Source organism: Channa argus, chromosome 9 (assembly GCF_033026475.1).
Source record: "Channa argus isolate prfri chromosome 9, Channa argus male v1.0, whole genome shotgun sequence".
Taxonomy (NCBI): domain Eukaryota; kingdom Metazoa; phylum Chordata; class Actinopteri; order Anabantiformes; family Channidae; genus Channa; species Channa argus.
In genome coordinates this window covers 3,833,853-3,848,200 of record NC_090205.1, presented here as the reverse complement: position 1 = coordinate 3,848,200, position 14,348 = coordinate 3,833,853, and the positions used below count along the sequence as shown (strand labels likewise).

Below are 14,348 nucleotides of genomic sequence, written 5' to 3'. Positions count from 1 at the left end.
TGCAAACAGCAAAAAGGCGTTTTTATAGCCCCCCCCCCCCCCCCCCCCCCCCCCCCCCCCCCCCCCCCCCCTCACTCCACTGCGAGAGCGACATAGGGAGAGAGAGGGATGTGTATAATAAAGAGTGAGTCCCTCAGGGTGTGTGTGTGTGTGTGTGTGTGTGTGAGTGTGCGTTTTAGACAATGATGATGTAATGTTCCTGAAAATGGGAGTCACACAACTGCTCCAGTCAAGTGTCAGAATCAGAGCATCAGAGAAAAGTCCTGCTGATGTCCCCCTAGAGGCTGCAGTGGACATTACAAACAGTCAAGTAATTGTACTAACATGATTTGCTGACATTTGCAGACATGCACAGACATGTCAAAGCCCCTGCCCCCTCCTACATGGGAGCAAGACCCCCAGGTCGAAGACATTTTGCATTTCTTTGGGGTTGAGAGGTGTTGAGGTTGAGAGATATCAAAAGCCCCTTGACTTCAAATCTAACCATTATTGCAGCCATGGACAGATTACGAGAAAATGGGCCCTTGGACACAGAGAGACAAAAGCCACGTCTACCAGACTGGAAGACTCACAAAAAACTGACTACAGATGAGGCTGTTTGTTGTTTTGTGTTGGGTTTGGACTATTTTGTGTCCACCACTGGAAACATTCAAAGTATGACAAAACTCTCCTGGTACCGTGAAGAACTAATGGCGACTGGTTCTTGTAACAAACACTTAACCAAAATGAACAAAACAGACACATTAGACCCAGAATAACTAAAAATAGATACAATATGACCACAAGCACCAAAACCTCCAAAAATAGACACAAGATTCCAATGAACAGAAACAATAAATAAATCAATAAAAATAAATTATTCAATCGCCAAAAACACACAGAAAACAACCAAGATGGTCACAAAATTACCAAATCCCTGGTCCCAAACAACTTTCTTGAAGTTTGGTCCAGACCAGTCTGTCGCACGTGTCATGAACAGACACACTAAATATTTTATTGGCATATTTCAGAACAGCAGCCTCAACATTCCCGAGGTGTCTGGGTTTTAATTGTGTGTCTGCGTCCAGTGTCGCCTCTGACCTCCTCACATTTGACTTAGAAAGATCTACCTTCATGCAGCCTGAACTGGAGGCTGGTGCATGGTGCAACATATTTTCCATTTCAGCCGTTATGCTGCTCTGACACTGAGAGATCTCACCAGTTGTTGTCCTGGAGCTGAAAAATCACTCCAACAGACGCTCGTTCAGATAAAGTGAATGTGGCTGCAGAGGAACTTTATCGGTGTGTTCTGACAGGGCTGGAAAGAGCTGTGGAAATGTCCCGAAAATGGACAGGACGGGCAAAAAGTAACATCCAAAATATGGACAGGAAATGAGCAAAAACAGACCAAACACCTCAACAAATGGAAACAAAATGCTGATAAATTTAAACAAAAGGACTAAAACCACAAAACATACACCAAAAAAAAAAATAGACAGAAAATGCTCAAAAAGAGACAAAATTACAAAAACATAAAACAAAAGTGATTTTTTTTCCCGTAGTTATAATTCTTACCAGGTCTGGAGTTTTTTTACAGAACACTCACTAGTGAGTCCACAGAACCGCCTCCCACTGCTGCACCTGTTCCTGCCCGGAGGTGGCGGCTGATTCACTGCTTTGATTGGCTGCAAGAAGTCACCTGGTGGACGGAGAGGGGAAAAAAAACGTGCTGTTTTAAAAAAGTATTTGCAAACTGACAGTGAAGGTGATTTCTGCAAAATAAAGATTAAAAGAGACATTGAGCCTTTAAATAAATGAAGCTAAATAGACTGAATGGAAACAACAGACTGAGAAAAGACGATGATGATTTCAGTGTTTATTCAGAGTTTAGAAACCATCGCTTCGTGCCGTATTTTATTAAAATTATGAGCTTCTACTTTATCATTAATTATTTGAAATGTTGTTTTTGATCAATTTCACCTTCATCGAAAAAATCAGGAATAAACTTGACACCTAACTCGTCAACAGCAACAAATTAAATACAGTTTGAAATACGTCTTTTACTTTTGCACCCAAAGTAAATAGTGGAGTATTATTTTTGTACTGACTTTGTGTATTTGTACAATAGCACAGGACAGGTGTGTTTGTTCACATTGAATTTGTCTCCATCTGCCGGCCAGTCACCGGTAAACGATTGGCTCATTTTTCCTGGCTTGGCCCAGATTTACACACTTCTGCCTGGTTTTGGAAGCACAGTCCAAAACTTTCAGGGTGATTAATCGAGTACTTGTAGTTACAAGTGAACCAGAACAAGAGGAGGAACGAGTCACAAGTCGCAATGAAAAGACAAAAGATCAACAGGTAAAAACACACCTGTTCACAAGTCATTTAGTTGTAGACAAACTCTCACAGCAACATACAGACCGTCTGATTGGTCAGCAGCTAACTGACCGTTAATTGGTTCTTCACAATTAGCACCAACGCTAAACAGACTATTAAAGATAGCGGTGTGGGCAGCTGGAGGAGTGTGTTTCAGTGATGTATTCAGGTCTTTGTTTGTCAAAAGGCTTTTGAGGCAACAAGTACGACAACACGAACTGAGCTGAGAGACATGTTTATTATCAAACCTCCATCTGACAAAAGCCATAAAACACACTGTTTGAACATTATTATCTTAAAAATCATCCCCAGGGGCATTTGGGGACATATAAAATTGCCTTCGCATTAAATTTACTCCTTATCTTCATTGATAGAATCTGTAGAATATGTTGGTTTTTTTTATTGCATCAGTGATTGTGAAATGGTTTTTTTTTTTAAGTTTCCACGTCGCACTTGAAAAGAAAAGAAAGAAACCTAAAACCTAAACTTTATATATTTTAACTTTACCTAAGCAGGACATCTACTGGAATCTGTCATTTGCATCCTGCTCAAATCTCAGCATAAACTTCACATCATCTGACATTCAATGATCTGATGCCACAAGTCACATGGACAAACGTGGCATTTGGACAGTTCAAGTGGCGTCTTAGCGTTGAGACGTCGATATACGAGAGGACAAAGAGGGGTCTGACCTGTCGCAGCCTGAGCCGGCGACACCGTCACCACTGTCTTCTTCCCGTCCAGACCCGAGCAGAAGGAGCCCATCGTCACAAAAGACCCCGGGAGAAAGAGGATGGAGGGGGGAGACTCAAGACTGACAGCTGAGTCTGTATCTTTTGCGTTTTTTACCTGATGGAGAGACGTCTTCCCTCTGCTTTCGTCCTCATGCTGCTCACTTCAGCTTCCTGTCTCCCTGACAGTGTCGCTCTCTCCCTCTCAGGTTCAGTTGTGTGCAGAGCTCTGTCACCACTGAAGCCAGAAAAGAGTCAGAGTGTGATACATTTTAAAACCGCTGCAGCAGCTGAACGTTTCCGTTAAACTGGACTTGGACTTGTTTCCTGTTCCAACAGATTTTGCTTCGCACTTTATGATAATAAAGGTAATTAAGGAAGGAGTACACGGACGTAGTAAAAGTGCAGGTGCTACCCTTAGTACTCCACTACGAGTACTCCACTACATGTAGAAGTTTGGATTCATTACTCAAGTTGAAGTACTGAGTACCTGCTCTATTCTGGGTATCAATCAACATGAGTTACTCATAAAAAGAAACAGTATTTTAAAGGCTGTTGAACTTGATGCTGTTGATACCATGTGTGGAGGTGATCTTACTCAAGCCAGCCATGAATGAACAAGTCTAATAAAGATTTCTTTCACGTGCGCAACATAAATAAAGTTTATGTTTAATACAGACTCCTTGAAAAAATCATCTCATTTCATCTCTTCACTAATTGACCCTTTAATTAGTAGTAATAAAACCTCAAATGCTGGAGGCTGCTCAGCAGAGAAATGAAACGTTTTTTTTTTTTCTAAAACCTGATCAAACTAGCTTTAGGTGTGTAGACATCAGTTCTGCTGTGGCTGATAAAGGTGGAGTTTATACAAACTGACAGACGGCATCATCTCTAATTACACATATCAGCAAAGAGACTACAGCTGTCAAACAAATAGAGCAGAGTAAACGTACTTTATTTCACTGTAGTAAAGTCAAAAAAGCATATAATGGAATTACTCAACTAATGGACAAGTACTTGAAAAATGTACTTAAGAGCAGTATTTGAGAAAATGTATATAGCTACTTGCCGTTTACAATAACAAAGTTATGATTCATCACCTAGCATTTAGCATGAAACTGCAATAAACACGAATTTGTCTCAAAATGTGACACAATTTAACGTATCATTTGCTGAATTTACTTGTCAGACACAGTAAAAGAAGCGAAGTCCGTTTCTCCTACGACTAATTTGCAGTTGTTTGCAGTGGTGGACTCAAGTTTTTGAGGGTCAGGGGGCAAAGAAATCGAAAAAGGCAGCTGATGTCGGCAGAAAACAACGTTCAGATATAAGGACACCTCCCGTTCGAAAGGCTTCGTCGGTTCCGACCGGCTGAGGCCCGTGAACTCTGTGGAGCCATTACGTTTTTAACCAGTGAAAAGACACAGCACACATTTCTGCTTCTATCTTCAAGAGGTTTTATTCAATTTTTGTGTTTACACATCACATTCTGCAGATTGTGGTGGCCCATCGCTCCCAAACAGAGAGGGAGGCTCAACTGGAGCCAGACATGAAGACATCCAGAGCACGAAGAAGACGACATCAGTAAAAACACACACAGGAAAGTAACATCTTTTGGAGTAAATGATATTGTTTTGTGTCCAAACACAGACAAATGAAACCACATCTGTGTAGGTAAGAACCACTGGAGGAAAACGAGGACAAATGCATTCAAACAGATTTGTCCTGAAAATCTTGTGTCACAACAATTTTCAAAAGTGTGTTTTACATCGACATCACATTTTCGTATGATCTTGTTTGATTATTTAAGATAAACCAGTTTTGTAAAACAGGTCAAACTGTGTAGAAAATGCCAAATATTTGTTTACTCAAGTACTTCATTTCCTGGAGTGACTTCAAGCCAAACCTTCAGTTTTTGTTCCTAAACTGTTAAAACCCGTCATTGGTGTCTGGATCCGTTCACCGCCGGCGTTTTGAAGCTCCTCAGCTGCTCCAGGAAGCCAGGATTGGGGGAGGAGGCGGGCCGGGCTGATTTGACCGACGAGAGGGCATCGTCGAAAGACTGGCCCTCACGCGACATCAGGTAGCCAACGACCACAGCCGGGGCCCGTGACACACCGGCGTTGCAGTGGACCAGGACCACACCTTTCTGAGAGAGAACCACAAAGGATTTTTAGTCACGGGGGGGGGGGGGCGACAATTCTGCAATTACACTCAGGTCCACATGTATTTGGACTGTGGCTGACAAACATTGGTTGGAAATTGTTTGGGATTTTAACACAATGTGCAGTGATGCTGTCTGAACACTAGAGGACGCTACAGACCAACAGAACAGTGGGAGCTCAACACAACAACCTGCTGAAGTTTACACCACAAGCTGGTGTAGGCTGAACCCCACAGCAGGGCCACATTCACTGAAACCAGAACCAGAGTCTGAGCTTTGGTCAAATGTCAAAGTAAAAACTCAGATTTGGAGCTGACACCTGTGCCATGTTTTGTTGGTGTCGTTTGAATGTTTTAATGCAGTCATGACCTTAGTCACATGATGCTGTTGTTGCCATGACAGCATCAATAACTGATCTTCATTAGAAGCCAGATGGCTTACTGGGTAATCTGACCCTGCATTTCAAAGTAAAAGCATCAGTTTGATTATCAGGTCTGGAATTACAACACATACACACACACACACACACACACACACACACACACACAGAAACATGTCATAATGAACACACACACACTTCCTGTAATCGTACACTGCTAATGAGTCTGTGTGTGTGTGTTTGTGTGGTGTCATGTTAAGGTGAGCCTCAGGCTTCGCTGCTAAAAGCCTGTATCACACTGAGACCTGATCTGTGCACCGTTCAATAAAACATGAACAAAACAACACATCTATTATTTAAAACGGAGGGAGAGCAGATGTAGAAATGTGTGTCAGATGTCAACTCTTCCCTCGTTTTACAAATGTTTTGTCTCTTTCTATCCGTAATTTCTTGTTTATGGGATCATTTGTTTCGATTCGAGCCAATCGTTTGGTTTCCCCTGAGCCAGAGCAGCTCTCACCTGTTTGGTTTCCAGCGGCTTGATGCAAAAACACACAAAGTCAGTGAACATCCGCATCCCAGTGTCTCATCAAAACAAAGCAATTAACAAAGCTATCCATGCTGAGACATAATTGCATAAATGCATGTGTGTCAAAAACAAGTGAGCAAACCTGTGGAGGGTGTTTTCGGTTTGTTTTATGACTTTTTGATGTGGTGTATCCTGACAGTATCCTGTGCCCCACGCTTTTGCTGTGACTGGTCCAGCAGCAGCGGCTCTCAGCCTGCTTTTAATGACGTGTCAGATCAGCTCTACTGGGTTGAGGCTGGCCCAGGACTGGTTTAGAGATCGGTTAGCCAGTTTCAGCTGTCACATACAGCATGTGAACTCGTGTTAAAAAGGCTCCTTTGTGGTGTACAGGATGTGTTATTTGCTGATTATATGGCTGTGATACAATGTGACTGAAAAGGAGAAACTATAAACCATAAAAACAGATCTTTCATCCTTCTTGTTGACAGATCTGATAGTGCTCAGGAATCAGTCACCATGAATTTCCTGTCAAATTTAGAATGTGGCTTTTAAGTAAGAGCCAGTCAGATGTTTAGAAAGTCAGTGAGGACATGCTCTTCCAGATCCTGATCCTGTTGCCGTGTTTGAAGATTTAAATAATTAATGAAGCTGCTGCTGTTGCTGTGCCACGCATGTCTAAAATTACCCACAGCCCTTCCCACTTAAATCCGACTTTGTAGATGAAACGCACTTCTGCTGCTGTGTGATGAATCTAAGTGTTCAATCAGCTACGAAGAAAAGATCAAAGTTTAGAACAGTCACAGTTACACTTGGGGATGATGTTGTTGGTAATATTTCAGTCTTAAACTGTACATGGATGCAAATATCAATTTGCAGTAGCAAACGTTTGGCAAAGGTTCTTTAAACAGACTATAGGTCATTGTTAGTTTGTTGTAATAATATCCAGGAAGATAAAGATGGTGATGCACATTGTTGCTTTATCCAATAATTTCACACTAACTCTGTAATGATGCAGGTCACTTTTTTTGTTTGTTTGTGTTTTCTTTTTGTCCTTTAGGTTTATTCTGTGAGTTCAGTGTCGCCACAGCGGATCATTGTCCACATGTTGATTTGGGACAGGTTTTACGCCGGATGCCCTTCCCGACGCAACCCTCCCCAATTTTTACCGGGCTTGGACCGGCACTGCAGTGCCGGGGAGGGGAATGGGCTGTCAGGGGATCAAGCCACTGACCCTGTTGCGCGCGGACGACTGCCTTTACCAACTGAGCTGCAGCCGCCCCTACAGCTGCTGCTCTCATTAGATTAAAACCAGCCTGTAAATTGGTTTAAATCCTATTGATGTAAGAGGGTCAGAACCAGTTTTTTATTCTTTATTAAAAACATTTAGAGGTCGAATTTAGAAGATTTGTATAATGCATACTTTGGTGGTTTGAATGTTTAATAGCCTCAGCGTGTGCAAGCAGGTTGGAACATGTGGAGAAAAGTGTCAGGTGTGTTGTGTGATAAAAGAGTATCAGCGAGAATGAAAGAAAAGATGTTCAAGACGGTGGTGAGACCAGCAATGTTGTTCGGCTTAGAGACAGTGGCACTGAAGAAAAGACAGGAGGCAGAGCTGGAGGTAGCAGAGCTTAAGATGTTGAGGATTCCTTTGGGAGTGACGAGGATGGACAGGATCAGGAATGAGGACATCAGAGGGACAGCTCATGTTAGATGTGTTGGAGATAAAGTCAGAGAGGCCAGATTGAGGTGGTTTGGACATGTTCAGAGGAGAAACTGTGAATATATCGGTAGAAGGATGCTGAGGTTGGAGCTGCCAGGCAGGAGGTCTAGAGGAAGAGCAAAGAGGAGATTTATGGATGTAGTGAGAGAGGACATGAAGTTACAGTGCATCCAGGAAGTATCCCAGCGCTTAATTTTTTCCACATTTTGTTATGTTACAGCCTTATTCCAAAATGGATTAAATTCAGTATTTTCCTCAGAATTCTACAAACAATACCCCATAATGACAACATGAAAGGAGTTTGTTTGAAATCTTTACAAATTTATTAAAAATAAAAAAACACATGTAAATAAGTATTCATGGTCTTTGCCATGACACAGCTCGGATGCATCCTGTTTCCACTGATCATCCTTGAGATGTTTCTACTAAAACTTCCACAAGAACAACCACCTCTGCAGCCCCAATCAGGCCTGTATGGTAGAGTGGCCAGACGGAAACCTCTCCTCAGTAAAAGGCACGTGTCAGCCACCTAAAAAACTCTCAGACCATGAGAAACAAAATTCTCTGGTCTGATGAAACAAAGATTGAACTCTTTTGCCTGAATGCCAAGTGTTATGTCTGGAGGAAACCAGGCACCGCTCACCACCTGGACAATACCATCCCTACAGTGAAGCATGGTGGTGGCAGCAGCATCATGCTGTGGGGATGTTTTTCAGCAGCAGGAACTGGGAGACTAGTCAGGATGGAGGGAAAGATGAATGCAGCAATGTACAGAGACGTCCTTGATGAAAACCTGTTCCAGAGCATCTGGACCTCAGACTGGGGCGACAGTTCATCTTTCAACACGACAAAGACCCTAAGCACACAGCCAAGATAACAAAGGAGGGGCTACAGGACAACTCTGAATGTCCTTGAGTGGCACAGCCTGAACCCAACTGAACATCTCTGGATAGATCTGAAAATGGCTGTGCACCGATGCTCCCCATCCAACCTGATGGAGCTTGAGAGGTGCTGCGAAGAAGAATGAGAGAAACTGCCCAAAAATAGGTGCCAAGCTTTGTAGCTTCATACTCAAAAAGACTTGAGGCTGGAATTGGAGCTAAAGGTGCTTCAACAAAGTATTAAGCAAAGGTGGTGAATACTTACAGTATGTACATGTGATTTATTTGATTTTTATATTAAAACATTTGCAAAGATTTCAAACAAGCCTCTTTCACTTTGTCATTATGGGGTATTTTCTGTAGAACATTGAGGAAAATACTGCGTGCTGTCCTTCCTCCTTAAAAGACAACATTGTGTTTCTGTGGAATTTTCATTTAGAATGATGTATTCTCAGATGAGGATTAACATTTTCCTGGTTTGGACTTGACATTTGTAGACAGGCGAAAAAAAGGCGGTTTGGAGACCAGCGGCCCGGTTGAGGCATCGGGTTGAGGAGATTATCTATTGTTGGTGTTTAAGATTAGAGACAGCCCCCCAGGAGACCCTGGGACAGCTGTATGGAGAACGCTTGTGTTATCTTGAAGTCAGGTAGGCTGAGAGTTGAGGAGATTTCTAAGTGTTGAGGTTAAGGCTAGAAACAGTCCCCAGGAGACCCTGAGACCGCTGTTTGTCGAGGTGGTTAAGGTTGGATTTCCCTGATGGGACTAGGATTTTCTGCAATTTAAGAGTTTGTGTACCTCAGGATCATTGGGTGTTAGACACTAGACACCCTCACCCAAGAAAGGTCCTGCTGGGGCTGACCAAATCCCAGGGTGTCTCATAGCCAATTAGGTAATAGTTTAGATCAAATAGGTTAGGTATTAGTCTGGGATTAGACATTCCACTATCCACTGGACAGGGTTAGATGAAGGCACACGATTCGCTGTGCCGACCCCTGAAAGGGAACAGCCGAAAGTAAAAGATGACTGTTTAATAGCCTCAATTCTTGTAAATAAGTGCTTATTTACATGTTTCTGTAAGTTTACTTGATATTACAGCAAAGTAAAAGACTGACCAACAACAGTGATTGTCTCAACGTTGCCTAAATTATCGAAATATTTCTGTATGTAAAAATTTAGCGCCCCACAGTGCACATTACAGACTCATTGTGGCCCCCTCAGGACCCCCTGGGCCACCCCAGTTAAAATAAACCTAGAACAAGAATTTTCCAAACACAATATTATAATTATTATTATTATTATTATTATTATTATTATTGGACTGACTTTATATTGAGACATTTATGAAACAACAGTAAATGACCACTGTGTTAAATAAATAATACATAAATGAATAAATAATGACCTGATCAATAATCTGTAATGAGAGTGATGTGTTACCTCATTGTGAGCCTGCTGGATGAAGTCACAGCAGTCCTGGATGTGAGGCAGCAGATCGGTGTCAGGATGATCCAGAATACTGACTGTTTTATAGATGAACAGCTCAGGAAATGCATTCTCCACCCCGAAGGCCACATTCAGGATGTGAGACACCTGATGTAGAAGAAGAAGAAGAAGACCATTTTCTCCGTTTCTTTCTTTGGATGTTTTAACCTAAATCAAGGATGGGAGCCGCAGATGCCTTCAGCTGTACGCACCATCCACTGTGCTGTACATTCTGTTGAATTGCTTATTCTTGCTTATTCTCAATGTTTGTTTGCATTGTAAGAAATAAAAGATAGATGATAGATGAAGAAATAAAATCGAATGTGTCTCAGAGGTTTCCATAGGAGGAAGCTAAGTGAGGCGCAGTCCGTCCATAGGTGTGTGCAGTAGGAAAAAACTCACCTTGTGTTTTCTCAGAGTTCCAAAGTCATGTGCTGCATCTTGAGAACCTAAACACACACACACACATACAGTGAATTAGTTAATGACTTAACTGGTAAAGTGTTGGTCTTTGAACTGAATTGGCACGAGACAGGGCGTTGAAACACAAGGCCGAGCTGAGCTGACCCTGCTGTGTGCACATCTACTGCAGGTCAGAGGGTCATTTATGTTCCAGCCGTGAACCACTGAGCCTTGATGGGTCATGTCTCCCACTGTCCTCCCCCACCTCTGGGCTCATGTTACCCTGCCCACTGAGATACTGAGGTGTTATCTGGTGGACTGCAGGTGACCTAAAGGACAGGGCACAGGGAGGAGGTTGACCCAGCCACACTTGGTCTGGCACCTCATGTGTTTTGGACATAGCATTAAAAATTGTGTCTGTTCCACTCTTATCTTTTTGGTGAAGCTTGCTTGATCCTCCCCAGTTTGTAGCAGTGGTAAAGCAAGGATGAACCATTTCTGGATAAAATCTCATCCCAACCATCTGCAGAGTTCTCAACACCACTTTATCCAAAGCTTCCTTTTACATTACTGAGGTGACGTAGTCATCCTCATGTGGCACATTAACTCACCGAGCAGCAGGTAGGGCTTGACGATGCCAACCTGCAGGTCCCAGGAAGTGTCAGGAACATATCCCAACATCTTCTCTGGAGGAGCAGGGTCTTCAACCACTGTGATCGTGGACCCTTTCCAGGTCTCAATGATGCGACGGCCACTCAGCGACGTCACACGTGTGCACTGCTTCCTCAGCCTCGTCCGAGAGAAACTCTGGATCTCCTGAGTCAGGGACTGCATGACCAGACCAGACTGGAATGGACTAGACTGAACTGGACTGGGCCTGCATAAGAAGCAAACCAAAGCAGTCACCATAAATGATTCTAAAATGGTTTTATTCAAAGTTGATTTCGTTCACAATCTCAGAGCTTGGAGCTAAATTATCCCTGCACTCATAAAACAATATTTGACTCACTGTTGTGCATCGGTTTCTGTGTGTAACCGGAGTCTTGTAACGTTCCCTTTGTACACACTTCATTCTCATTATGAAGGCATAGCTGATCACTGCTGTGGGATGTAGATCTTATCCACTTTAACATCTAATTTAAGTCCCATCCTGATGCAAAATGAATTCTACATAGCTATAAATAAGAAGTGAATTGGTTTGGATAAGTTGAACTATTAACTAAGAGGCAAAACCTGTTGTTTTTTTTCCTTTACCACCAAATTAAAGGTACGGTGAACGTTTTTCAACCAAAATGTAGTGAAGCAATTGTCTGCAAAGTTTGTCCATTCTTTAGCATCAGCATCATTATCAGATGATCTTACGAAACAGCGAAACCACTAACGACGGTTTGATGGTTTCAGTCTGAACCACTCTGTTGGGAGCTGTGTGCATCTGGCAGTTGTCTCTGTGTACATATCTGAGAGGATGATGATCATTATTTTATGATTATGTGTTAAATCTATCCTTAGAAATCCAGATGTTCCCATTTGACAAAGAATGTAAAGTGCTTTGCTCAGAAAAAGGACAAGCTAGATCCAGGTCTTCCACCCATTTCATTCCTCCCAATCAAATGAGTGCGACACTCTTTCCAACTGGCTTAACATGAAATCCCCGTATCACTTTCACATGGTCTTGGAGGCTGCTGTAAAGCTTTTGCTCAGGCCTTTCAAAGGGTTTTGTGTGACACTGACTTTTATTTCTCGTCTGGCTCCCCATCAAAGTCAGAATCCAAATCTGATCCTCTTCTGCATTATTGAGTTCCAACTGCCCCCCACCACCAACACAACAAGGCTCTGAGGTTTTTGGTTATTTCTCGCTTTAGACTTAAAACCAGAAGGCTCTGTTTCTTTGAGGCTGTGGCACTTGGAAAAAAAACATCTGAGGAAAAAATTAAACAGCTCAACACTCAACTGTTTTTTCTTTCATTTGCCTTTTATTCCAAAGAAGGTCTAAAATATTTCAACACCTACTAAAGGGATCACCGAGAGTTCTGGTTCGGACATTAGCCACCAATTTTTTTTTCACTAATATTCAATCACAGGACATCTATTAGATGGATATTGGTGGTTCAGAATCAAATTGGCTGATTTGCTCTGAAATGTGTCTCACACATCCGTAAATGAATTGAACATTTGTGATCATGCAAAGTTCATCTGCACAACTTCAGCACAGGTTCTCGAAGTATCCAACTGGATTTATTGTGCCAGTTAGCAAACGTTACCACGCTAATGTGTTAATATTGAAATATATCTATCAAATATTGTTTGAGTCGATGGGATTAGTATCTTCAACAGATCGGTTAAACAAGTTTATACAAATATTTGCAGAATCCCCATTATTATATTATATATTATATAATTATGTGTGAGAAAACAGATACTTATTAGATTTTTGCTGCCTTGTACCTTATTTCTAAGTCCCTTTGGATAAAAGCGTCTGCTAAATGACTAAATGTAAATGTAGTCAGAGGACCAATGTTTGTTAGAAGGGTAAAGTAATGTTTAATAATGCATGAATTACGGTGATTTAATGCCTGAGTTACTGTTGCTCAACATCGGATGATCAAGTCACAATGGCTTAATGTGATTACTTAATAGATCGTCAGTTAAAGAATATCAATGTACATTCTAGTCACACAAAACATGCATTAATAATTTCAAACCACGCATTCAGACGAGATCTCTGTCCGTTCTCCTCTAATTGGTGCAGCCGTTTCGACCATATCACACCTCTTTTAACTAAAACAAACAAAATCGACCATCCGGTTTTTAAGTGTGGCAGAAATGTCACTGCATGCAACAACATGTAAATATTATATATGCACCCGGTGAACAGTTTGAATGGAATGAGGTTCATATTTCAATAAGAAAACAACCAGCACTCTGCCTGACTGATCAAATGCATGTGTTAAACATTACTGGAGAACATGTACTGTACACATTTCCTATTAATGTGGTATCGTTAGAAGTTCTGTAACTTGTGTACATACAAATGGATGCATCTAAAATATGATATTAAAACAGTATGATGCATGTGATAAAAACCTTTGTGTTCAGATGTTCAGCGTTAGACTGCAGCTGATGGAGATCCAGTTCAGTATCCAAAGAAGAAACACGCGCCTCCACTTATCATCTTTTGTTTCTTTTTCAGAGACAAACACACTGGTACAGTCCAGTCTGGTCCAAGTTAGAGAGCGAGGGTTCAGAACTAATCCGGTCCTACTCACCGTAGTCCTTAGTCTGTCTGTCCTTGCTGAGTTTAACTGTGGACTGACACTCTGTTAGAGGTGAGATGACCTGCTGCTACGTCACATGAAACCTGCTGTCTGTCTTTTAACAAATGCTGCCTAACTGTGACAAGTCTACAAGTATGTAACAATGCAGACTAATGTTTAAGTATAGAAACTTTCATAATTTTAAAAATTGTATTTATATAGTATATATATTTGACAATAAACCATACTATAATAAAAACAACATAGAACACATTTTTATTGGATGTCAAAAAAATACCAAGAATGGCTGCATCTCAGTTGGTAAAGCAGTCGCTCACGGACCACAGGGTCAGTGGTTTGATCCCCCGTCCCGGCTACACGTTGAAGTGTCCTCGAACCCCAAGTTGGGGAGCCAGATGGGTCAGGTGAGCACCTTGCATGGCAG

General features: G+C 41.8%; 1 protein-coding gene across 1 annotated transcript; it reads right to left on the bottom strand.

Moving 5' to 3' along the window:
- Positions 1-4,570: 4,570 nt before the first annotated feature.
- On the bottom strand, positions 4,571-13,961 carry dusp19a (dual specificity phosphatase 19a). Its single transcript, XM_067515610.1, has 5 exons — positions 13,734-13,961; positions 11,261-11,526; positions 10,650-10,696; positions 10,203-10,355; positions 4,571-5,238 (listed from the first exon to the last, which is right to left on the bottom strand). The coding sequence occupies exons 2-5, from the start codon at positions 11,481-11,483 to the stop codon at positions 5,029-5,031; spliced, it is 633 nt and encodes a 210-aa protein (XP_067371711.1). The 5' UTR covers positions 11,484-11,526; positions 13,734-13,961; the 3' UTR covers positions 4,571-5,028.
- Between the last annotated feature and the right edge of the window lie 387 nt (positions 13,962-14,348).